Source organism: Heliangelus exortis, chromosome 9 (genome assembly GCF_036169615.1).
Source record: "Heliangelus exortis chromosome 9, bHelExo1.hap1, whole genome shotgun sequence".
Taxonomy (NCBI): Eukaryota; Metazoa; Chordata; class Aves; order Apodiformes; family Trochilidae; genus Heliangelus; species Heliangelus exortis.
This window is the reverse complement of record NC_092430.1, coordinates 10,404,010-10,426,848: the sequence shown is the minus strand read 5'-3', so window position 1 is coordinate 10,426,848 and position 22,839 is coordinate 10,404,010. Positions and strand designations below refer to the sequence as shown.

General features: G+C 51.9%; 1 protein-coding gene across 3 annotated transcripts; it reads right to left on the bottom strand.

Moving 5' to 3' along the window:
- Positions 1-853: 853 nt before the first annotated feature.
- IGF2BP2 (insulin like growth factor 2 mRNA binding protein 2) lies at positions 854-19,731 on the bottom strand. Of its 3 annotated transcripts, none has more exons than XM_071752051.1 (17): positions 19,398-19,731; positions 18,827-18,887; positions 11,992-12,040; positions 11,623-11,674; positions 11,254-11,317; positions 10,405-10,677; positions 7,484-7,618; positions 6,720-6,842; positions 6,294-6,429; positions 5,958-6,086; positions 5,254-5,277; positions 3,983-4,051; positions 3,775-3,891; positions 2,658-2,732; positions 2,279-2,410; positions 1,896-2,009; positions 1,152-1,391 (listed from the first exon to the last, which is right to left on the bottom strand). In XM_071752051.1, the coding sequence occupies exons 1-17, from the start codon at positions 19,585-19,587 to the stop codon at positions 1,293-1,295; spliced, it is 1,842 nt and encodes a 613-aa protein (XP_071608152.1). In that variant the 5' UTR covers positions 19,588-19,731; the 3' UTR covers positions 1,152-1,292. The 3 variants fall into 3 exon arrangements, with proteins under 3 accessions (XP_071608151.1, XP_071608152.1, XP_071608150.1); XM_071752049.1 differs by having other exon boundaries at positions 5,254-5,274; positions 19,398-19,660; XM_071752050.1 differs by lacking the exon at positions 5,254-5,277 and having other exon boundaries at positions 854-1,391; positions 19,398-19,724.
- Between the last annotated feature and the right edge of the window lie 3,108 nt (positions 19,732-22,839).

Below are 22,839 nucleotides of genomic sequence, written 5' to 3'. Positions count from 1 at the left end.
GGGATACATGACATGGTTTCCTGCTCATGCCTCACAGCTGACTTGGTCGAGATTTTTTTTTTTTTTTTTTCCAACTCATTTTGTTTTATTAAAAAAATAAAAAAAAATGTTCCAACTATCAGTTTTACAAGGCATACAAAAAATCTAGGAGGGAAACACAAGCGCAAGGTGCTGAGGTATGAAAACCTGAGGTAGTTTTTCTGTATGTGTGTGGTGGTGGGGGTTGTTGTTTTTTTTCTTTATAATTTAAAAAAAAAATAATTTCAGTAGCTGTTGGGGTTTTTTTTTCCAGCCCTGGACTGACAACTTCTTGCAAATCTGTTTGGTTTGTTCTTTTTTTTCCCCCTCCTCTCCTATAACAGGCAGCTTTCCCCAACAGGCCCTGCCCAGAGCAGGCAGGGCTGGTGCTGCCTGTCCTTCTCCAGGGCCCTTATTGCTGGGTTGGGCAGCGATGGAGAGAAAGAGGGGACAGACGTGCAGGGAGGGACAGAATGGATGCAAAACCCCGGGTTTGGACTCTGTGAAGCAAAGAGGAAAGGGTGGGTGAAAGAGAGATTCCTCTTTTAGGAGACGGTATCCCTTCTGTTGGCTCATACAGGCACTGCTCTTCTCAAAGCCCTTAAGAAATTGCTTTTTAATGCTCATTTAATACTTTTGGTTTGTTTTTTTTTCCTGCCCCCTCCCACCCACCCACCCCTGCTGGCAATCCTATGCCTCTGCTCTACACCTGCATTAGAGAACCAGTGATCTAGCTTCTTTCTTTAAACCTCTAGAAAAGCCTGGTTTTGTGAAAAATGTCCCCTTCCCCCCTAAGCCCTCTGACATAAAAAGAATAATAAAAATCCTTACAAATTTTTAAAAAAATCAATGTTAGTTTTGTTACTGATATATTAATTCGACAACAGGTAAGCACCACACTGGGCACCACAGCTCCCAGAGGTGAGCTCCTCTGGCCCATGCTGGGAGGAAACAGGTGGGGTTTTTATTGTTTTTAGGAAATTTTTTAAAAATTAAAAAAAAAAAAACAAAACCAAACCGAAAAACATCTCTTCTCTCTCTCTGCCTATGTTAGTCCAACTAAAGGGATAGCGTCGGGAGGCGACGGAGTAAGAAGGGAGAAGCTTGGGGGGGATGCTGAGAGCCCTCCCCACATCCATCCTCACAGCACCCCCAGCCACGGGGTGGGGGGCTCGGGAGGTGTCTTTGGTTTGCTCCCCTGACCTGCTGGGGGTCCGGCGGTGGTGGCAGAGGGGTTACATTCATGGGGCAGTGTGGCCGGCGTGGTGGGAACCTCACTTGCTGAGCTGCTGCGAGGCTGGGGCTCCCTGAGCGTGTTTCTGCTCCTGCTGCTTCACCTGCTGGACGATTTCCCTGATCTTGCGCTGTGCAGTCTGGGGAAGGAAGGAAGGAAGGAAGGAAGGAAGGAGAGCCCACCCCCAGGTCAGGGTGGGCACCCACCAGCAGCTGTCATCACCCCTCCAGTCCAAGCTGCAACTGCTCATCACCCTCTAAGCTTTTAAGCTGGGGACAAGTACAGCAGCAATTCGCACCCGTGCCAGGGAGGTGGTAGTTCACACCACACAGGCTGTCCAAGATACAAGTTTTAGCTAAATCAAGCCAATCTTAAATTTTCATAGCATCCCAGACTAGTTTGGGTTGGAAGGAACCCTAAAGCTCATCCAGTTACAACCCCCCCCTGTATGGACAGGGACACCTTCCACCAGACCAGGTTGCTCAATGCCCTATCCAACCCAGCCTTGAAGACCTCCAGGAAGGGGATACTTTAAGGCTAACAGAGCTGGGAAAGCAGCCCATACACCTTTGGTGTGCTCAGTGGATCTCCTTGGTGGGTGAAGCAGGTTGGGAAGATCAGACAAGCCATGGCCTGACCTTACCTGACTGGCAAAGAAATGGCCAATGATTTTCACGACGACCTCCTCGTTCTCATCCGGGGTTTGGTCTCGTGGCACAATGACTTCTGCACTGGTTAAATTTTGCAGTTCATTCACCTGGAGCAAACGACAGAGCCCTCAGCAGGTTGGGTTGTGCGAGAGCCAAAACATCCTCCACTGCCCAGATCTTCCACAGCTGTGAGCCAGCATACAGCACCAGACTGCTAAGGGTCACACCACATCCCCTGCCTTGGGACAGCCACCCATTAGCAAGAGCCACCACCAGGACATGGGGTCAAAATGTCACTGCAACCACAGAGCCCCTCAGGGAGGGCAAGGATGTGATGGTGATACCCAACTCCCCACCCTTGGGTGCCCCCACCTACCGTCTTGCCACCTTTGCCTATCACCCGGCCGGCAGCGAAGGAAGGCACCTTGATGTGAGCTTCAAGCTTCACTTCTTCTTTCGGGTTAAAGAAGTTTTCCTCTTTCAGCTTCCCAAATATTCGCCCCTGGGCCTGGGGAGGAGATGAGAGGGAAGTAAAATGGGTGGGCAATGGTCTGGGCAGTGCCCCTACTCAGACCCTTAGGGTGATGATGTGCTGATGTCAGCTAACACCAAAACCACATAGTACCACCCAAAGGTACCTCCCCCAGCACACAGGGAAGCAAACCCAAGCTGGCAGCAGAGTGGTAGCCACAGGGATGCTCTCAAGTTGCCCTTTACATCCCCTCCCCACAGCACCCTCCTAGTGGCCAGAGCACCTTGAACTGAGCCTCAGGTGTCCCCGTGATGATGACCATGCGCTCACTGGCATCGGGACCTTCTGCTGGGGCAATCTGTGGAAGGATGGGGGAGAAGCATGAGAGCAGCCCTGCTTTATCAAGATCTCTATCTGCCTCAGTGGAGGAAAGCTCTGCAGAGGGACCTAGACAGCCTGGATCTATGGGGCAAGGCCACCTGCAGGAGGCTCAACAAGGCCAAGTCCTGCCCTTGGGTCACATGGAATGCTCCAGGCTTCGGGAGGAGTGCCTAGAAAGCACCCAGAGGAAAAGGACCTGGGGGTACTGGTTGACAGCAGCTGCATATGAGCCAGTGTGTGCCCAGGTGGCCAAGAAGGTCACCAGCATCCTGGCTTGTATCAGCTCTAGTGTGGCCAGCAGGAGCAGGGCAGGGACCGTCCTCCTGTGGGTGAGGCCACAACTCAAATTCTTGGGTCCAGATCTGCGTCCCTCAGGACCAAAAGGACATTGAGGGGATGGAGTGTCCAGAGAAGAGCAAGAGAGCTGGGGAAGGGTCTGGAGCACAAGTCTGACCAGGAGCAGCTGAGGGAGCTGGGGGTGTTCAGCCTGGAGCAGAGGAGGCTGAGGGGAGACTTTCTGGCTCTCTGCAACCCCCTGAGAGGAGGTTGGAATCAGGGGGTGTCGGGCTCTGCTCCCAAGGAACCAGCGATAGAACAAGAGGAAACGACCTCAAGTTGTGCCAGGGGAGGTTTAGGCTGGAGTTTGGGAACAATTTCTTCCTGGAAAGGGTTGTCAGGCCCTGGCCCAGGATGCCCAGGGCAGGGATGGAGTCCCCATCCCTGGAGGGGTTTCAAAGCCATGGAGATGTGGTGCTGAGGGACATGGGTTAGTGGTGGCCTTGGCAGTGCTGGGGGAATGGTTGGACTTGATGATCTGAAAGGTCTTTTCCAACCAAGACAATTCTACATTGGATGTCCTCTCAAGCAAGGGCCTTCCCTCCCACCCAACCAGGGCATTGCAGAACTCAGCGAGGGGTTTCCACCATTTAGGGGAGGAAAAACCACCCCCAAGGCCTCTTGTTTGTTGCCTTTGGCAGTAAGAAGGGGAAATGAGGCACAAGCCACAGGGATCTGCTCACCTTGATAGAGGCCCCTGCAAACCGTGCCAGCTGCTTGATGTGCTGCCCCTTCTTGCCAATGATGGCCCCCACTGCCTGTGTTGGGATGAACAAGTTGACCACCTCCTGTGAGGGCAGCTGTGAGGGCAGGGAAGAGGCAGACAGTCAGGACTGAGCAGGAGCTGGGTGCCCCAGCCAGGACCCATGGAAGGGGGTGCCAGGGACTTACGGGGTGCTGGTGGGGGAAGGCACCAGCTGGGGGGGCTCCGTAAAGACCCGAGAGATAAGCCGAGGAGCTCTGTGGAAGGAAAGCAAATGAGGGTCACACTGATGTCCTCAAAGTGCTGGCCCCTTCCCAGCTGCCTCCTTACCACAAGCAGCAAGGATGGGAGGTGGGTGGCAGCTCCCAGTCACACCAGTCCCTCCCTTCCACTGTTTTTTTGGCTATGTCCTCTAGTGCTTATAGTGGGAAATCAGCCTCTTGGAGCAGCTGTGACCCCAGAAAGCCAAAATTGTGTGGTAACTACCACTGGTCCCCTGAAAAGAAGGTAGGGATTTGGTGAGGACTAAGCAAAGCAACACCACCTCCCTCCTCCAGGTGCAAGAGAAGAAAAAGCAAAGGCTGAAGATGTTCTCCCAAGCTCTGGGCTGGTGACAGGGGGAAAGCAGTGGATTTCTCCATGCCCATCCCAACTCAATCCACCCCAACTTCTCTTCAACTCTTCTGTGCTTCAGACACATCAACCCTTTCTCCTAGCAGCAGACATAAGTCTCTCTGACTCTAGATTTGGTAAAGTGTAACCAGATGCTACCTGCAAAGCAGTTTCTTAGGTGAAGACCCAACTCCAAGCCCACTGCAGACCCTTCCGTCCTTCCACCTCAGCCCACTGGGCTGAGGTTCTGTGCTCCTCCTCATACCAAGCTCATGCTCTCCATGTCCACCCTCCTGCCCAACTGGTCCTTGCAACCATGGTGGACACCACACCTGCCCCCATTCACCATGCAGGTCCTTCCTCATCCTCCATCCTTGCCAGGTATCTAGAACTCCAGGGTTGAAGCTACAGCCACCCACCTCAGGACATGGTCAGAAATGAGCACTCTGAGATGGGAAACATGAAGTTCTTAGGGAGCTGTGACAGACACAGGCTGGTTTCCTATTCCTTGGGTTTTTTCCCAGCTCCTTGTTGTGGCAGAAGCAACTAATCCTCTTGGCTTTGCCAGGGTGGCTTGAAAAAGGCCACAAAAAGCTTTGGAGTGAAGAAGCCCCCAACATTTGCTGCCCTTCAGGAGAGCTGCCCAGCTCCTCTCCATCACACCACCGAGTGCTCCAGCAGATGCTTCCTGAAGGCTGCACTTGCTTGGCCAGTGCAGGCAGAGCACCCTCCCCTGGGCAGGCTGGCCGTGCATGGTCAGACCAACCAACCCTCTGGGTGCCCTCCAGGGCCACCACAGCACCCCTGGCACTCCTCCACCCCTCTGCACCACCAGCCTGGCACTCACCATTCTCCTCCGACCCCTCTGCTGCTGCCGTGAGCAGGAAAAGAAAACAGCACAAGTGAATTAACCCCAAGAAGGAGGAAGACCTCAGCTATAGAGTTGGGTGAAGACCAAAACCCAGCAAGCTCCGACCCTTGGGGTACCAGGGATCAAGGCTGAGGGTGGTTGTGGTGGCACAGGGCATACTGGCTTGCCCCCTTTCATGCCATGCTCAACACATCCGGTGGTGATGGTTCAATGTGGCCCCCAAAACAGAGCCACCAGGGCACAACCAAGTCCACACCATCACAGCCCAGTGTTTGATTTGGGGTCAGGACTGGAGACCACCTATGTGGTTTTCCTGTGCCAGTATCAGCACAGATTGGCTCCCAGCTACCATCACAGGAGCAGCAGCACCCTTGGGACATGGCCAGCCCTTGACACAGGTGAAACAGAGCTCAGCACAACATGGGAATGCAGCTGATCTTCCCAGGGAACTAAGCTGAAGGATGGACAAGCCAGATTCATTCACTGCCTTCTCCACTTTGCTGCTGTGATGAGCATCTTCCCCAAATGACCAAGAGTCAGAGCTCTTGTTCAAGGCTCTCCATGAGGTGGCTCCTACAGTTATGGCATCCACCCAAACATAAGAGGTTCAGCAGGAGAGTCTAGACACCATTCTGCCCCCAAGACCATGTCCCCTGCACCCCAAAACCTCCTGCACTTACAGCAAGAGGGTGGTAGGGGGAAGCTGCTGCAGCCCCTCGGGCCCCTGGGGTGGAAGGGAGCATGGACAGTCCCGTCGAGAAGATGCCCAAAGCACTGAGGTTGAGTCCTGGAATCAGGTTGGCTTGTTGCTGGGAAAGCAAAGACAAGGAGAAATGTGTAAAATGTACAGGTGGGTTTTGGGACTTCTCACCATAGTGTGACCATGATAGGTGAGGGCCAACCTTTGCTGCAACAGATTAACTCTTCCCCCTCCCACCCCACCTTAGTTTTCTTCTGGCCACCTCAGCAGTGGCTCTGAAGCAGGGACATCCCAGGTGGGAAGGCTGGGAGCTTACATTGACAGCCACCACGTCGTTCTCATAGGCCTCTCGCAACTTCTTCATGATCTCCACTTCAGCATTGGAGCAGGCCTCTGTGCTGCCCTTCACCGTGATGGTCCGCTCAGGGTTATAAATGGTTAAATCCTGCAAACTACCCCACGGATAAATCCGGAGACCAGATTACTTTTTTGTTTTCCAAGTAAAAAAAAAAAAAAAAAAAAAAAGAAAAACTCAAATCAAAGCTGAAGGTTCCCCCCTGACACAGCATGGGACCATACACACCCTTCTCCCTGCCCAATGCCACCATCCATCTGGGATGAGGAACATCTACCCCAGGACGAGGAACGCCCATGGGAGGACACAACTGCTCTTTTTGCTGGCTCCAGCGTTACCCATATCATGTTTGATGGAGGGGGTGGCTTGGTGTTCACCAGGACTTACGGGGAGATGGTGATCTTCGTGCCCGTGTCCTGCTCGATCTTCTTGAGGTTGCGGCCCTCCTTGCCAATCAACCTCCCCACCAGACTGTTGTGTGCTAGGATTTTCAAGGGGATCTCTTCTGCACTAAAATGGATTAAAAAATAAAAACTAAAAGGTCCATCTGGACAGGAAACCAATTTTCAGCAACAGGAACTAATGATGTGGTGGAAGGAGCAGAACTACAACCATTTTCCATACCTTTATCTCCTCAGCTTCAAGGAACAGGACCTCAAGGACTTCCCAAGCCCAATGGCACATCTGCATTTCATGTTTGGGTTTTTTTTCCCCTCCACTGTTTGCCTTTAGACCCTTTGCCTTTGATGTGCTCTTTAGACCCACCTGGGCTTCTGGTCTTTACTGCACCGGCAACCACAGCATAGAGATGTTACTAAGTTGTAAGTTACTAACTCACCCAGGACTCTGTCCTGAAACTCAGAATGCCAGCTGAGGTGGGGCAGTGACAAAAGATGGCTTCTTCTCCACTGATGGTGGAGAAGGACATGGAGTGACAGGACAAGGTAGAATGGTTTCAAACTGAAAGAGGGGAGAGCTAGACTATATATTAGTATAGGAGCAAATTCTTCACAGTGAGGTGGTGAGCCCTTGGCCCAGGTTGCCCAGAGAAGCTGTGGCCGCCCCCTCCCTGTTAGTGTTGAAGGTCAGGTTGGATGGGGCTTGGAGCAACCTCGGCTGCTGGGAGGTGTCCCTGTCCATGGAGCACTTACGATTTGGTTTCATCTGCCTCCTTCTGCATGATATCAAGGATCATGCGACAGGCTTCAGAGCACCCCTCTGGAGTGGCATGGATGGTGATGGGTTTTTCAGCAGCGCCAGCATTCTCCTTCCGATGGATGTCAACCCTATGGTGAAACAACCAGCAGAGAGGAGCCCCCTGAGATGTGGCTGGTGTCCCACAAAGGCTTTTGAGAGCTCAGGACCCGAGCTTCCTATTCACAGAAAAGCTCATTTAACATCTCCTCAAGCTTTGGGGTGAACCTGTGTATTGCTGATGTACATCTACCATCACCTGGTCTCATGCAAGCCCAGGCAGTGTCTTTGTTTGGCTTAGATCAGATCTAAGCTACGTTTGTCTTGGTGACCCAAGGTCTTCCTGAGAGCTGAAGGATGTCAATCAATGTCAAACGATGCACCAAGAGGCACCAGAACAAATCCTCAGCTGGAGAAAGCCCTGAGCAACCTGGCCTACAACCACCTTTGACACCAGTACCACTTGGAGTAGGAGACCAGCTTCAAGGTCTCCAGAGGTCCCTTCCAACCTCAGCCTCTCTCTGCACAACACCCAAAGCTGTCCAGCAACCAGCATGTCCTTCAGGACAGAGAGACAACTTACCCGTAGGCAACTTTTGGTCACAACACAGAGGCATGGGTCAGCAACAGTGCTTGTACTCACACCCTTCCACAGGACAGAAAGCTCTCCCTTGCACACCAGCAGAGACTGTGGTCTAGCTCCTCTGGTCCTCCCCTCAGCTCACAGAGGGGAGGAGACACGTGCCTCCAGCTAGCTCCTTACTGCTCAACCGTACCTGGCAAAGGCCCAGAGAGAGAGGGAGAGAGGAAAGTAGGGTAGGAGACTCCCACACATCAACCACGCCTCTTGAAAAACAAGGGTAAGCAACGTTTCCATCTTCTCCATGTGAGTCAGTGAGCTCTTCCCACCAGGGGATGATGCTGTGCAGCCATCCTGCCATCAACCATCACATTTGGGTTCCTGTCACTGCCACAGACAGAGCTGGACTGGATCAGATCTGAGGAGGGTGCAGTAGTGACTCACTCAGTGAATGCCACCAGTGCCCAGCTACATCTCTGGTTTTGTATGAGGTCTCCATCCTGACCCCAGGATGCGCATGCACGGCCAAGGGTTGTGGTGGAGTCACCCCTAACCAGCACCATGTTTGGATGCTGCAGGGTCAGGATGGGTTCACACAGGTCAGCTCTTCCAGAAGCTCATGAAGCAGTGTGTGGGAACAAGGATGCTTTATCTACAAGTAGAAGGGGAGCAGCTGGGTGAACATTGCCTGAGGTAAGGGAAGAGCCTGGCACCACCAGCTTCAAAGGGGACCTCCGGGTGGTTTCATCTGCACATATCAGAAACAATGAAGATGGAGTTTGAGCTCCTTTGCTTGCTACAACTCTCCCATGGCTTCATCAGAACTGCTCAAGCAGGAGACATGTCCTGCTTGGACTGGCCAAAGAGGTGCTGGAGACACCAGCACTGCCAGGCTCTCCCTGCCCTTTGGTAATACCTACAGCACACATGGACCCAGTTGCATGTTGTCACTCACGTGTGGCACCCTCTAAGGCACTCCCAGCTTCTGCAACTGCCTAGGCTGGGGGCACAAGGTCTCCCCTAGCCCAAGGCCAGAGTGGAGGTGGTGGCCACCTGTTGCACTTGGCCTTCTTGGGCAGGCCAGGAATGGTGAGAGCATGGCCTTCCTCTGAGGCACCAGGTCCTCAGGTCAGGCATAAGGAGACAGCCCACAAGGAGGGATGGCTTGGCAGCAGAAACTGCCCCAGACAGCAGTGTTTAGCTTCACGGTCAGAAAAACCTGGGAGCCAGCACCTCCCACCTCCTCACCAGGCTCAAGGGTTGCAAAGGGCAACCTTCCAGTCTTGGGTGGCAAGGGCATGACTACACCCTCTGCTCATCACTCTGGGGGACTCACCTGGAGAAGAAAGGCTTGAGGCCAAGCAGGACCAGCTCACAGCTACTTGGTGGCCATGTTCTAGAGCTAACTGGGCTCAAAGAGCTCCTCTCCCTACACGTCTGCCCCCTTTCCATACAAACCTCTTCCTGCAAACCCAGCACTGGGGCTCAGCTCGCTCAGGTGCAGAGTGGGACATCTTGCTACCTCTTGCTCAAGCATAACTGCTACGACTCAAATCATTTGCCTCTAAAAGCTTCTCTGAGAACTAGGACAGCCCTGGAGGATGTTTCTGGTTCAGGAGTCCTGCATCCTGTGGGATCACCGGGTGCAGGATGATGACCATGAGAGAAGACAGCTCTGGGTTAAACACAAACAGATCTGGGCAGGAATAAACCATGCAGGGTACACCATGCAGAAAATCAGAGGTGAAATCAATGTGAAAATCGACAAGAGAAACATGGAAAATGTTGGCAAAACAGTCCCCTCCCTTCTTTTTTTCTTTTTTCTTCAAAAAGAAAAATGTTAGATGATGGGGGAAAAAAAAAGGCTTCCAACAATCAGGGAAAGCCCCATCCTCTCTCCAGGCAGCACTCCCACCATGTCCCTTCCCCCTACAACAGCTCCAGCCCATATGGGACACTGAGGGACGATCAAATCCTGAAATCCATGACCCCAGGATCCCCCTTCAGCATCTCACACCCAAACTTGCTGGTTTGCCTCCTCTTCCCCATCCCTGCTCATGGTTAGGTTTTGGAAACCTGTTCCTGGCTGGTTTTGGAGCACATGCCCCTCTTGCAGCACCCAGACCCCACCCTGGCCAGCAGGAATTGTTTAGGAAACTGAGTGGTTTCCACCTGCCACCATCCCCTGAAGGCTTCACCCCAAGAAAACAGCACTGGCTGGCCCCCAAGTGCATGGGGACCTGCAGTGGGGACCTACAGCACCCTAAGGAAGGAAACAAAACCATTGGAGGTACTTACTTGGACTGGGTTTGCTTAGTAAGGTTCTTTATGGTCAAGCCCTCCTTTCCTATGATCGCACCAACAAACTGCGTGGGCACCAGCATCCGCAGTGGGAACTCGAGCTGTTTGGGCTGTGAGGAGCCCCCCGGGGAGGAGCCCCGCTCCCTGGAAGAGTGGCCCCCGCGGCGGGATCGCTGGGGGGGTGGAGGGGAGCTCACCTCTTCATCCGGGATGTAGGAAATCTTGAAGGAATAGTTCTCAAACTGGTGGCCACTCAGCTTCTCAATTGCTCTGTAAGGTAGGGAGAGGTGGGGGCTGGTGAGGAGCTCCTCCAGAACTACTCCAGACCTGCGTAGACCTCCAGAACTTGTCCGTGTAGACTCATCCCTCCCCAGCCCTGCATCTTCCTGTCTCCTCAAGGCTGGAGGAGGTGGCCATGGGAAGCCAGAAGCCCTGAAGCTTTGCCTGTGCACCCCATAGCATGGTGGGACAATACCCCCTCCAGGTGGGTGATGCCAGGGGTGGTGACACACAGCTCATCCCCCCAGCTGAGGCAGGACAGCAGCTTGGGGACCTGCTGCCCCAGGGCAAGTGCTGGCCAGCATGTAAACATTCTTGAGGGCTTTTGGGATGTGGAAAAGGTGAAAGAGGGTGACACCACTCCAAGGAGAAAGACACAGCACATGGTGTCCTCCTGCTGGGGACCCTCTATTGAGGCCAAGGTGCAGCACCTGGGCTCTTTGGCCCTCAAGTCTCTCCTCAGCAGCACAGCACTCAGCCCTGCTGGAGACTGCTGGGGAAAAGTTTGGGTAGTGTAACAACAGGGATAAAAATGACATAAAACCCACAAAATGACATAAAACTTACATTTTTGCTTCTTCTTTTCTTGCGTACGTTACGTTGACAACAGCTGTTTCTGTGTCTGTGTTGACTATGGGAAAACCAAGAGAAGGAACATTAGAGCAGAGGAGGAGAGACCTCAGCACCCCACAGCAGGTGGGGACAGCGGGAGGGCAGGGCCTGTGCTGTGCTGTGGGGACAGCCCAGCTCCAGGCAGGGCGACCGTGCACCCCTCTACCTGCCCACCCAGCACAAGGATGGGGGGCTGTGTCCTCAGGGAAAACCATTTTAGCCCAGCACCTCTGTCTCCAATGGGTTTTCTCCAGATTGGGCAGAGCTGGGAGGAAGTGCTGAGGCCTTTTTGCAGATGGGGAGCACCACGCTGGACCAGCTTACCTTGCTCTACGTTCTCCACTGTTCCATACTGAGCTAACAGGCCATCCAGCACCTGGGGGAGAGAACAGCAAGGTGAGGCAGGCAGGAGACGTGGGTGGACAGCCAGGGAGGAGTACAGCCTGCTTCACCCCAAGACAACTTCCAAAGAGCCACTGTCACCCAACTGCTTAGATGCCTTCACCCCATGATCCCAATGATGTCCCAGGACTCCAGGATGCACCAGCAGGCAGGAGATGGAGCCCAATTCACACTCCATCTCCCTCCTGGGGCTCCTGGTGATATAGAGAATGATCTCGTGCTCGGGCAGCACAGCTCAGCCCAACTGATGGAGGTGGAGGTGAATTTTAAGATGTTTTCAGGACTTCTTACCTCCCACTGCAGGTGGGGGGGGATGTTTCGGATCTGGATCTTCCTGCTCCTGCAAAAACAAAACCCCAGGTTAGGGCCTGCAGAGACAGCACCAAGGGAGGACAAAAACTCACTGGGAACGAGGCGGTAGCATGGTGAGCATCCCACTTCCCTGCACTGAGCCCTGGGGAGAGCCATTTCCTCCAGCTTTACCCTGGTCATCTCCTGCCAGGGGCCTAGGCTGTCTCAGGAACGCTTACCCCCTGAGCTGGCTGATGGGTTTCCAAGGAAACCTCCTGCAATGAACCTCTGCAGAGGCACAGGCACAGCTAGGATACAGAACACACACCCTGACCATGCTGCCCCCAGGCTGGCCAGCTGGGTGGGGACAGGGGAACAGCACCCCAAGACCCACCACAGCCAGTCCTGCTGTCCCTTGAGGAGAGTTTCCAAGGGGGCAGATGATGTCCACCCCTTCCCAGTAATGGGGGGTTGTGCTTTCCATGGGGAAACCTAAAGAGGTATCCCCAGAAGCCTGCCCTTGGAGACAGCCAACACACTCAGCCTCACCTGGCTGCAACTCCCAAGCTCCCAGTGGTGCGGCCCTGGGGAACATAGGTGCCCAGGAAACACTGCAAAGTGTTCCCAAGAGATAATGGCCACCAAACACCTCCCCAGCCTGGCCACAAGAAGACAGGCATGGGCAGTGAGGAGTCCCTGAAGGATGCAGTCAAGCCATGGGCTCATCCACTGCTCACCCAGACCAGCATTCATAACCCTGCCTGTTGTCACTCAGCTCCGACACAGCTGGTCCAGCAACAATGCTCGTATGAGACCAGAGGAGGGCCACCTCTCCCCACGTCAGGGATGAGTTTCCTGACTGAGCCCCCACACATGGATACAACCAGTTTTAGGAGCCATCAGCAGCTGCAAGGTGCATTTCTGAAGCTATGCCCTTCCTTAGAACAAGCTCAAGGAGGATGCTTGGCAGAACTGGCACCACTAGCTCAAACACTACATGGGGACATGCAAGCAGCCCCAGCTGATGGCCAGCAACAACCAGGGACTTAGGGTCATACCTGCAGGAGGAGGCCAGAGGAGCTCTGCTCACCTGCAAACCATCCACACCTAACACCCTGATTCTACAAGTGATTTCCAGTGGCTGGAAAATGAGACTTTAAAACTTCTGCTGGTCCCTGCACTCACTGCTCATTGCAAAGGCACACGCCAAGTCCCTGAAAACCACTTTGGCAGATAAAAAGCTGGTTTAGGGCCAGGCACTGGGGACAGGAAGGAGATAGGGGGCATGGCAAGAACAGGAGGAATGGTTGGCTTCCATGCAGACTCACAGAAGCTGGGGAGAGCCAGGCACCACAGCACTGGAGGTTGGTGTGCTCCAGACACAACCAAGATGTTCACCAGCCTTTTTTTTTTTTTCCCCTGTTAAATTCAACCCAATACATTCCTGCATGCTAGCAAGCTCTTCCAACTCAAAAACATCTCCTCCACCCTAGAGCTGGGTTTCAGGAATGATCCACTAATCAAGGGGGCTGTAAGATGGACCAGTGGAATAATCCACCATGGAGCTGCGACAGAAGTCATGAGGTCAACATCACAACTCCACAAGGACAGGGGACAGAAAACCCACAGCCACCACTGGCTGGTGGCCACAGATGCAGCCAGGTGTCTGCACTGGCTGAAATCAAGCACTAAATCAGAAGATGCCTTAAAACATGCAGCTTGCTCCCCACAATCAGATGGACTGGGGCACCCTCAAAATCCAGGGACACGCAGAGGAAGAACAATGAAGATGAGAAAGCTGTGAAAGGAAAACAAGTCCCCAGTCCTCTTGCCCTACTTCCATTAGCTATCCCTGTGCATGCCCACTTGTCTGCAGGGCTGCAGCCCCATGGACCATTCCCACCACTCCTGGGCTCCTGTTCCTAAGGGGCTTCAGCTTCCCGACCACCTCCCCTCCTGCAAGGAAACCAGAAACTCCACCGAGCTGGCTTCAATACGAGTCTTATAATGAGAGGTAAGAGAGGGCTTCATCACTCTTTGCCCTCAAAAATGAAGATTTTCTTTCTGGTCAAGCTCTGTAATATAGTCCTATATAAAGCCATAAAGGGATTTTATCACCTTCCACCTCTAAAGGCAAGAAAACGCTGTCCAGCAACTCCTGCTTCCAATAAAAATCAGTTTTCAAGAGAACTGGGGAAAAAAATAAACAGAGGGGGAAACGCTCAAAAACCAACTGCCTCCCCAGTTTTATGAAATACTTGTCCCAAGCAAGAAAACATTTATAAAAATCATGTTAATCACCAAATTGGTAGGAAACAAACTGGAATTTTTCAGACGCAGATGGGCGCATCTGTTGGGTTTGTCTCTGTTGCTTATTGCACATACATTTTTTTTTTTTTTTTTTTTTGGTCTTTCAGGGTCATCTTTGACAAGTTTTGCACTCACCCAACCCAATCCAATCCAGGAACAGATCTTAACGAGCAACAGATCTGTCAGTGCTGGGCAGGATGAGCATTAAAGGGCTGCCCCAGTTTCAACCAGTTGCCAAGAGCATCCACAGCTGCCTCTGCTCCAGCTCCCCTCCCAGCCCGGGGGCTTTGCCTTGACGCTCTTAAGGAATTAAAATCTGTTGATGTTAAAGCCCTGTCCTGGTCTGCAGGAGGAACAACCTGCCCCAGGATGGAGCTGGGGGGGGGCGAGAGTGGCGTGGCCAACATGTGATTGATACATCCCTGCATTAACCATCGAGGGCAATGGGAAATGATGTCCCATCTGTCACAGCTTTGCAAGATTAAGGAGGGGGAAAAGGGGGAATGGAAAAAGAGAAGGGGAGGAGGAAAGATAGGAGGGAAGGAGGAAAACAATAGGTAATTAATGGCCTCAGTCACCCCTCTACATCCTCCAGGCAGTGTCCTGCGTCCCTGCTGCACCTCACTCCTACCCCTGACGCCACCCTCCCACCCCTGCACACCAACAGGCAGCAAAGAACCAAGGGAGAAAAGCACTTAAAAAAACCCAAAACAACCCACAACAAAACCAACTCAAATGCCACCAGCTCCCTGCTTATCCACACCTGAAAACACAGAAAATCAAAGGAGCAACACCTGGCGAAAACAAGTCCCTGGAAGAAGGGATACATATTTTCATATCTTTTAAAATATATATACAAATATATATGTATATATATTCAGAAGTATCCTTTTAATGTATACTAATATATGTGTATATATAAAAGATTTTTTTAGATACATAAAGCACACAGAGTATCTTACAGTATCTTCTTTCTATATACATAAAAGATACTAAGTGCTTTAAATACTAGGAGATGCATTATTCATTTATATAAATACAAAATACACTAAGGTATATTAAAAAAAGACAAAAAAAGACCAGGACTGAGAACAGCTCCACTTCTAGCATTCTGAATCCAGCTTTAAATCCAGTGTAACCTAATATATATCAACAAAACCTCCAGCAACTTTAAGGCGCTCTCTCTCTCTCTCAGAAAACCCTCCCCAAGCTGCAGGCAGACAAAAATCTCTTCTTGGTCTTTAGATTTCTCTAATCTATTGTGGTGGGTTTTTTTGGTGTTGTTGGTTTTTGGTGGTGGTGGTGGTTTGTTTTTTTGGTTGTTTTTTTTTGGTGTGTGTGTGTTTTAATTAGAGATATTAGGACTGGAGAACCATGGGAGTATTTTTTCCTTGCTCCTTTTGTGTATTTATAGACAGGCAGGCAGATAGGTTCTGGTGCCTTTTTCTGGCAAAGCAACAGTTTTGCATGAGGGCTTCCTTTCCCCTAAATGAAGCATCTCATCGAGGACCAGCAATTAAGAATAAAGAAATAAAAGATGGATTGCCCAAGGGGAGACAAAAGGGCCTGTACATTTATTCTGAGCTTAAACGTCACCAGCATTTTGGGTTTAAAAAAACAAGGGGGTGGGGAAAAATAAAGGACAGAAAGACAGAAAGACCACATAGTAACAAGAATTGAATTGATGATCAAGAGAGGAAACTTATTTAAGGATCACTCCTTTTAAAAGAGGAAGAATAATCTGCAGATCCCATCAAACCACCTCCAGCAAAGTTGCTCAGGCAGCATTTTCATCACCACCCCTCCAGCCACCTCTACCTGAGGCAAAACCACCCTCTTTTTTTTTAGTAAGTTTTGCCACTTACTAAAACCAGCAAAAATTATTTATTATTTATTTATTATTTATTATTATTATTTAATTTTATAGAGACCTCCAGCCCAAGGTCTTTCTGACATCCTTCCCTCTCTGTGCTGCCCAGATGTCCCTCGTGCTTATATTCTTTCAGTTTCTGAAGCAGACATTAAAAGGCACCTTCACAGTGTGGAACGTGAAAATGTCACCAATGTGGAGACATTAACTGAGACTTTGCCACATCCCTGCTACTTAAAAAAATCATCCATTTGCTCCAATCCTTGGCTAAAATTTAGCACTGGGGTGGGTGGGTTTTAGTCTCCCTATTTCACAACCTACCTTAATTTTTTTTATGCCTTTCTTTCCCAACAACAGGATTTTCCAATATGTCAGAGTTCTACAAGCTATTTATAAGGGGCAAGATGCTGACACTTCCCTCACTGCCAGGTTCTGGATATAAAATGCTCTTGAAGAAGGATTTCCTTACCCCATTCTAAGCAAGGAAAAGTATTCCCCGCTCTTGCTGAACTTAAAAATCAATTTTAAAATTTTTAAATGTTGATTAAAAAAACCATGGTGATTTTTTATTATTATTATTTTAATCCCCCAAAGCACAACGCAGTGGAAAACAAACCAAAACAATCGAGACACTGTTGGATCCTTCCTATAGGAGCCCAAACCATTTGCATGGCAGCAAAATGACTGATTTTTAACTCGTAAGAGGCAGAGCAGGCAGGATTGAGGCTGCTTCCCAGTGCCCTCACATTTCATTCCTGCCTTCGGAGAAACAGAAACAACCCCCTGGCAGCAATTCCCGGCGGCACCTCGAGGAAATCCCTTCCCAGCGAGAAGTCAGAGGGGTTTTCCAGCCCATTTCTAATCGAACTGCATTTATACACCTAGAAATACATTGATAACGTGTATTATGGGATAAAACCAAGCCCTCCCGGTGAAGAAGGGAGGTGAGGAGCATCGGCACCTCCTGGTTCCCACCCCTCTGATGCAGAAACACCAGGGGACAAGAGCCAGGAGGGGCTTGGGTTCCCCGACCCACATCAAAACACAAAGAGAAGGATTCGACCCATTTGAGCCCCCTTCTCAAGACCTCAGCGCCTCGCTGGGACTTGATTGCAACTAAAGAAATTTAATTTTCTACAAATTTAGGGACACACACTAAAACATGACCACATGAGGCTCCGCTCCCTGCCAAAAATCACAGTATAGAAATAAAATCTACAACCTATAGGGGCAAAGGCACGCACTTCCCCTTCCCCTCCAATTGGATGTATTAATATAAACCAGAATAAATATTTTTTCGCTGCCAAAAAAAAAAAAAAAAAAAAAAAAAAAAAAAAAAAAAAAAAATTAATCTTAAATTAGACTTCAGTAATCTGAGGCAACTCAGGAGATATACTGGAATAGAAAACTTGGAGCCACCTGAAAAGAGACCGATTCGAAACAAATGAGCAGCAATTTTTGTGGGGTCTAAATGCCTTTTTTCTTTTCTTTTCAAAGGCAGAAAGAAAAGCAGCAGCACCCCAACCCGAGAGAGAACTGAAGTAACGATTAATTCCTTGTTTACATCCCCTTCGTACATGGTAAAGGTCGAGTCTCGGGTCCTTACTATCTTCCCAAGCTCCCGATTTCTGGCTCCATCACTCTCTTTTAAGTCATCGCCCGTGCAACCTACGGCCGCGGCAGGTATTTGGCTGGAATTTTTTTTTATTTACTTTTTTTTAGGGAGGGTTTTTAAGGTAAGAGAGAGTGTGATCCCTGCTGAAGATGAAATCCCTCTCTCCGGCACACGTGACGCCGGGCACGAGCCGTTCCCCCACCGAGCCTCAATTACACAACGAGAATTTCCCACCCCCCTCATCCCACAGTTTCAAAATTAATGCTCCAACATCCATCCACAGGCCAAACCTCCCCGCCAAGCAGCGGAAAATTATCAGGCGGGACCATCCGACGGAGGTTTTATTTTGTTGCCCGGCACAAATATCTTCTTATCCCCACGCGGGCTGGTGGGGGTGGGGGAGAAATAAATCCGTCGAGGAGGCAGCTACGCAACACGGGCTGATGCCCTCGGTGAACATCCCCATGAGTGTCCCCTCACCCGAGCCTGGGCTGATCTAAAATACGAGGGTGTGCTCCGACGCAATTATGGAAAATGCTTTTAGCTTTGGGATCCTCCAGCAGGATAAAGGGGAGAAAGAGGCGTTTGTGAAGCGCAAATTGCTCAATTACTTCTTCAAAACAACAGCGCAAGCAGCCCTACTCTTGTGCACGACCACCACCACAACCCCCCCAAACAGCCCTGTGGAAATCCCAGCCTACTCGCCAAGCGCTCCCAGGAGAAAATTAAGGGGGGAAAAGGGTTTTCTCCCCCTCCAAGCAGTTTGTTTCCGCTCGCACACCGGGCAGTGCGTGCCCAGCACCGCGGCCCCCTCAACCCCGAACCGGGGGGGAACCCAGCTCCGCCACCGAGACCCTCCAGAATCCCCCCGGAGCCGAGCGGTACCAGGGCCGAAGCTCTCCGCCCCCGCTTTCCGGAGCAAAAGTAAAAGCCGGGGGGGCTCCCGCTTCACACAGACCCCTCCCCACTTCCTCCCGGAGCTTCCCCCCTCCCCGTAACGGGATGAGAGTGAGGTGTGGGGGGTGATAGCGAGGGGTTACCTGAGCTTTTTGGGCACGGAATAGTCCACCTCCATCACTTTGCCGTGCAGCTCCACTTTCCCTGCGGAGACAGCGGGGAGCTCAGCATCACCCCCGGGGCAGACTGCCCCCTTTGTCCCCTCCATCTATTTCACCAACACTCCTCCGACCCCCTCCTTGGTCCCCTGGTCACCCTGGCCTGCCCGTCTCCGCCCCGCCGGTGCCCTCCCCGAGCCGCCCCGATCCCCAGCCCCCAGCCGCCCCTTCGGCAGCCCTTTGCTCCGCGCCCCCGCCGAGTTGGGGTCGGGCACCTCGTAAAATGGTTCCCGAAGGGAAGCGGGTACCGAGGGGGCGGTGGGTGGGGGGGTTCCGTGCCTGCTCGCCTCTTAATAAAATCGAAGAAAAAAATCAACGAAAAATACCCGAGGTTGGAAAGAGCCGCGGGAAAGAGCGGGGATGGGGCGTGGGGGGAGTGCCGGGGAAGGGGGGCACAATCGGATGGGGAATTCCCAAGGGGTGGGAGGTCAGGGGCTAAAGGAGGGGGGCGTCCAGGAGAGGCGTGGGGAGGTGGGGGGTGCGGCGCTTGGTTTACCCGAGAGGGTCTCGATAGCCCGGATGGCCCAGTTTTGGTCCGGGTAATCCACGAAGGCGTAACCCGACTTGAGCAGGACCTGGCCGGCCAGGGGCATCTGTTTCTCCCCGAAAAGCTGCTTGAGGTCGTCGGCGGTGGCTGCGGGGCTGAGGTTCCCGATGTACAGCTTGTTCATCCTCCGTCGCTTCATGGGGAGCCGTGTGTCCCCCCCCTGCTCAACACACACACACCCCACCCCACGGGCTCTTCCCCGCCCACAGCTGCCGGTAAAGATGAAGAGACGGGAGGGTCCGTCTCTACCCCGGCCCGGCCCGGCCCGGCCCCGGCCCGCAGGAGCCTGCAGCGGCGGCGGGCAGCGGGCGGAGCCGCGCCGAGCCCAGCCGAGCCCGGCCCGCCCCCCGCCCGGCCCTGGGGCCGCCCCGATGGGTCTAGGGGCTGGGGGAGCCGCTGGAGAAGGAAACCCCCGCGGTGGGGCCCGGTCGGTACCTCCCCGCCTCAGGGGTAAGAGTAGGGGGTGAGGAGGGGCCGCCCTCTCCCCTCTCCCGTCCCCAGGGGGTCTGCCCCGCCCTGGGGAAGGCGGTCCCGGGAGGAGCGGCCCTGCCCCGGTCACCGGGCTGTGCACCTCAACACCCCGAAACCCAGCATCGGCATCGAATCATTCTGGGTGGGAAAGACCTTTAGGATCATCCAGCACTGCCAAGGCCACCACTAACCCATGTCCCTAAGCACGGCATCTCCACAGCATTGAAACTCCTCCAGGCTTAACACCCACCTTAAGACCCCTCAGTTGCTACTGGTCAGACTTGTGCTCCAGACCCTTCCTCGGCTTCATTGCCCTTCTCTGGACACACTCCAGCCCCTCAGTGTCCTTCTGGTCCTGAGGGACCCAGAACTGACCCCAGGATTCAAGGTGTGGCCTTACCTGTGCCCACCACAGGGGTGACTCTCCTATCTGGTGTCCCACTGTCAGATCCTGCCTTGTCCTTGCTCAAAACTGCTTGAGGAGCTCCTATAGTGGGAGGGAAACAATCTCGCTCAGAAACCCAGGTGAAAAAGCAGTCAAATAATTAAAAGCCCATACCAAATGGGTTTTTGGACCATGCAAATGTACAAACACACCCCAACTGAGGTCCTACCAGCCATTGCTACATACAAGCCCATCATCTGAAAAGCTTCAAGAAATATCTAGCTGGTCCTGTGACATCCCAGCACTGAGTTCTGCATGTTCTCAGCCCCATGGCAGACAGTTTGCTATCACTGTTGGGGTAGGTGACTGTTGGTGGGCTCCAGTGAACACATCCTCAAGTAACCAAGAGTTAGTGTCATGACCTGCCTCAGCTGCTGGGCTTGATGCTGCAACTTCAGTGACTTCTTTCTCTGCTTTTTGAGAATACAAACCCAACTCTTCTGGAAGTGCATCCAGGCCACAGCCAGAGACTAAAATAAGGTGCAGAAGCAGCACTGGATGACAAGAGTGTCCTTGGAGCAGAGCCTTGTGCCCTAGAGGCAGTCATCCTTAAAGGGTGGGGGAGATGGAGGGAGGATGATAGAATTCCTCAGATTTTAAGCTGCATGGTGGGACAATTGAAAGCACCTCTCCCTTCTGCCACGCTCCATCCTGCTGCCACTTTTCCCGTCATGTGGAGGTGCTGGATGGAGTAGGAATAGCAGTGACGGGTGCTCGATGCCACGCGTGTAGCAAAAATAGAAGTGGTTGGACTGCAATGATGCAAAGCCAGAAGAATCTTTTCTCCTCCAATTTCTTCATCTGTGCTTTCAGCGCAGTTCCTGCTGGGCTGTGGTTTACCAGTGGGGCTGGGGGCTCTCCCAACCCCACCAATTTTTTTCAGGTACTTTTAGGCTGAAGCATGTCAATTATGCCCTTTGAAAAAAAGGCATTTAGGTCATTAATTCCTCCTCAGTGATGAGCTATTGACAGTAACAGGGGAAGGAGCTGCCATTTCATCTCATGAGCTCATTGCCACTGGGAAGAGGCAGGAGAAACTAAAGGTTTCTCCAGTAATTAGTGCCCACAGGTGGCAGTGCTCACTGATGACTCGTCACTAAGATCTTCTACAGATGGATGTCATTACCTGGATGATCTCATCCATCCTGCTCCTCTTTTTTGTTGCTTTGCAGGAGCTCAACAACCTCCTCCAGATGTTTTCCCCACCCTAGGAAGGTGGTACTCAGATTTCCCAGTGTCTTGGTGAACTGGTCTTGCTCTGGATGAGCTGGTCAAGGGAAAAAGGTGCTTAGCAAGAGGAAGACTTGAGAGCACTAATAAAAAAAATTCCTGGCAAGGCAGCAACTGCATGGGAAAAGCTGAGGGTAAATGGTATCAAAGCTGGTGTATTTCCCAGCAGGAAAGTCAGTCCCTCTTCTAAGGGCAGCTCTGCAGGTGCAATGTGCAGAGAGATCATTCCTCTCTGAGAGAGACGCTGGTATGGAACAAATATGGGAGGCTGCAGCAAAACTGATATAAAAAGAAAAAAAACAAAAAAGACACAGGAGCAAGTAAAGGCTGCAGGCGGGTTTGTTTAGTCTGGAGGAGGTCAAGATAAAGGGCTTGTGTGTGCAAAGGGATGCTTTGGAAAGACAGAAGTCAGGAAAAACCTTGAGTGTTTGGTTGATCAGACTTGCAGAGGAGGTGGATTCCTTAGCTGGAGGTTTTGGGAAGGAGGTAGGACGGATGTCTGGAAATCACCACATCCACACTGATGTTGCAGTAGATTCCTAAGTCCCCTGCAAGCTCAGGATAAACAGGTTGGCCCCCAGATCTACGCTATCCCAAGCCTCTAGTAAGGCCCCTGAACCACCCAAGCAGCCTTACCGGTCATGTTAAAGGAGGAAAAACAAAGGGCTCTGCAAGCAGCTCTGCCAGGGTGGGAGTACTTGCCTTTCGTGCAATTTATTTGCTAGAACCAAGATGCGAACCACAAAGCAAATTGCTTGAACCCACTCTTAAAACACCATTTCAAGTCATTCTGTGTTTGTAAGCCAACTTACAAGCTGGTTTCAGTGTTTTCTGAATATAACAAAACCCTGACTACCCCTGCTGACACCCACCCCCCTGTGCTGATGCCCAGCAGCTCCTCTGAGTGACATTACCCCCCGGGGACTCTCCTGGTGCCCAGGCAGATGCAGGGACTGGAGCATCTCTTCCACTGGGAGAAGCGCCAAATGAAGTGAAGGTACCTGCACACACTGGGGAAGCGTCCAGAGGTGCAACAGGGCAAACATCACCGTTTCCCTTTCCCCCCACGTGCTTTTAAAATTGGTTGGTTTTTCTATTATTTGTTCTGCTCTTCACAGGAAAGCGAGTCAGCAAAGGGCACAGTGTTTCACATCCACCCCAGCAGATGCTGCTTTCAGCAGAGGATGCTTCCCTACAGCTGGTGGATCTCTGCCAGAAGGCAGGGTACGCTTTTTCTTCCGCCCT

What these genes read in the sequence shown, in the direction of transcription:
- IGF2BP2 (XM_071752051.1), bottom strand. Translation starts at nt 19,587, where the DNA reads ATGAAGCGACGGAGGATGAACAAGCTGTACATCGGGAACCTCAGCCCC. An exon ending in AGAAAAGAAGAAGCAAAAAT is followed by an intron (nt 10,678 to 11,253) that starts GTAAGTTTTATG and finishes CCTACCTTACAG; the next exon opens with AGCAATTGAGAAGCTGAGTG. An exon ending in ACGAAGATCACCATCTCCCC is followed by an intron (nt 6,430 to 6,719) that starts GTAAGTCCTGGT and finishes TCCGTGGGGTAG; the next exon opens with TTTGCAGGATTTAACCATTT.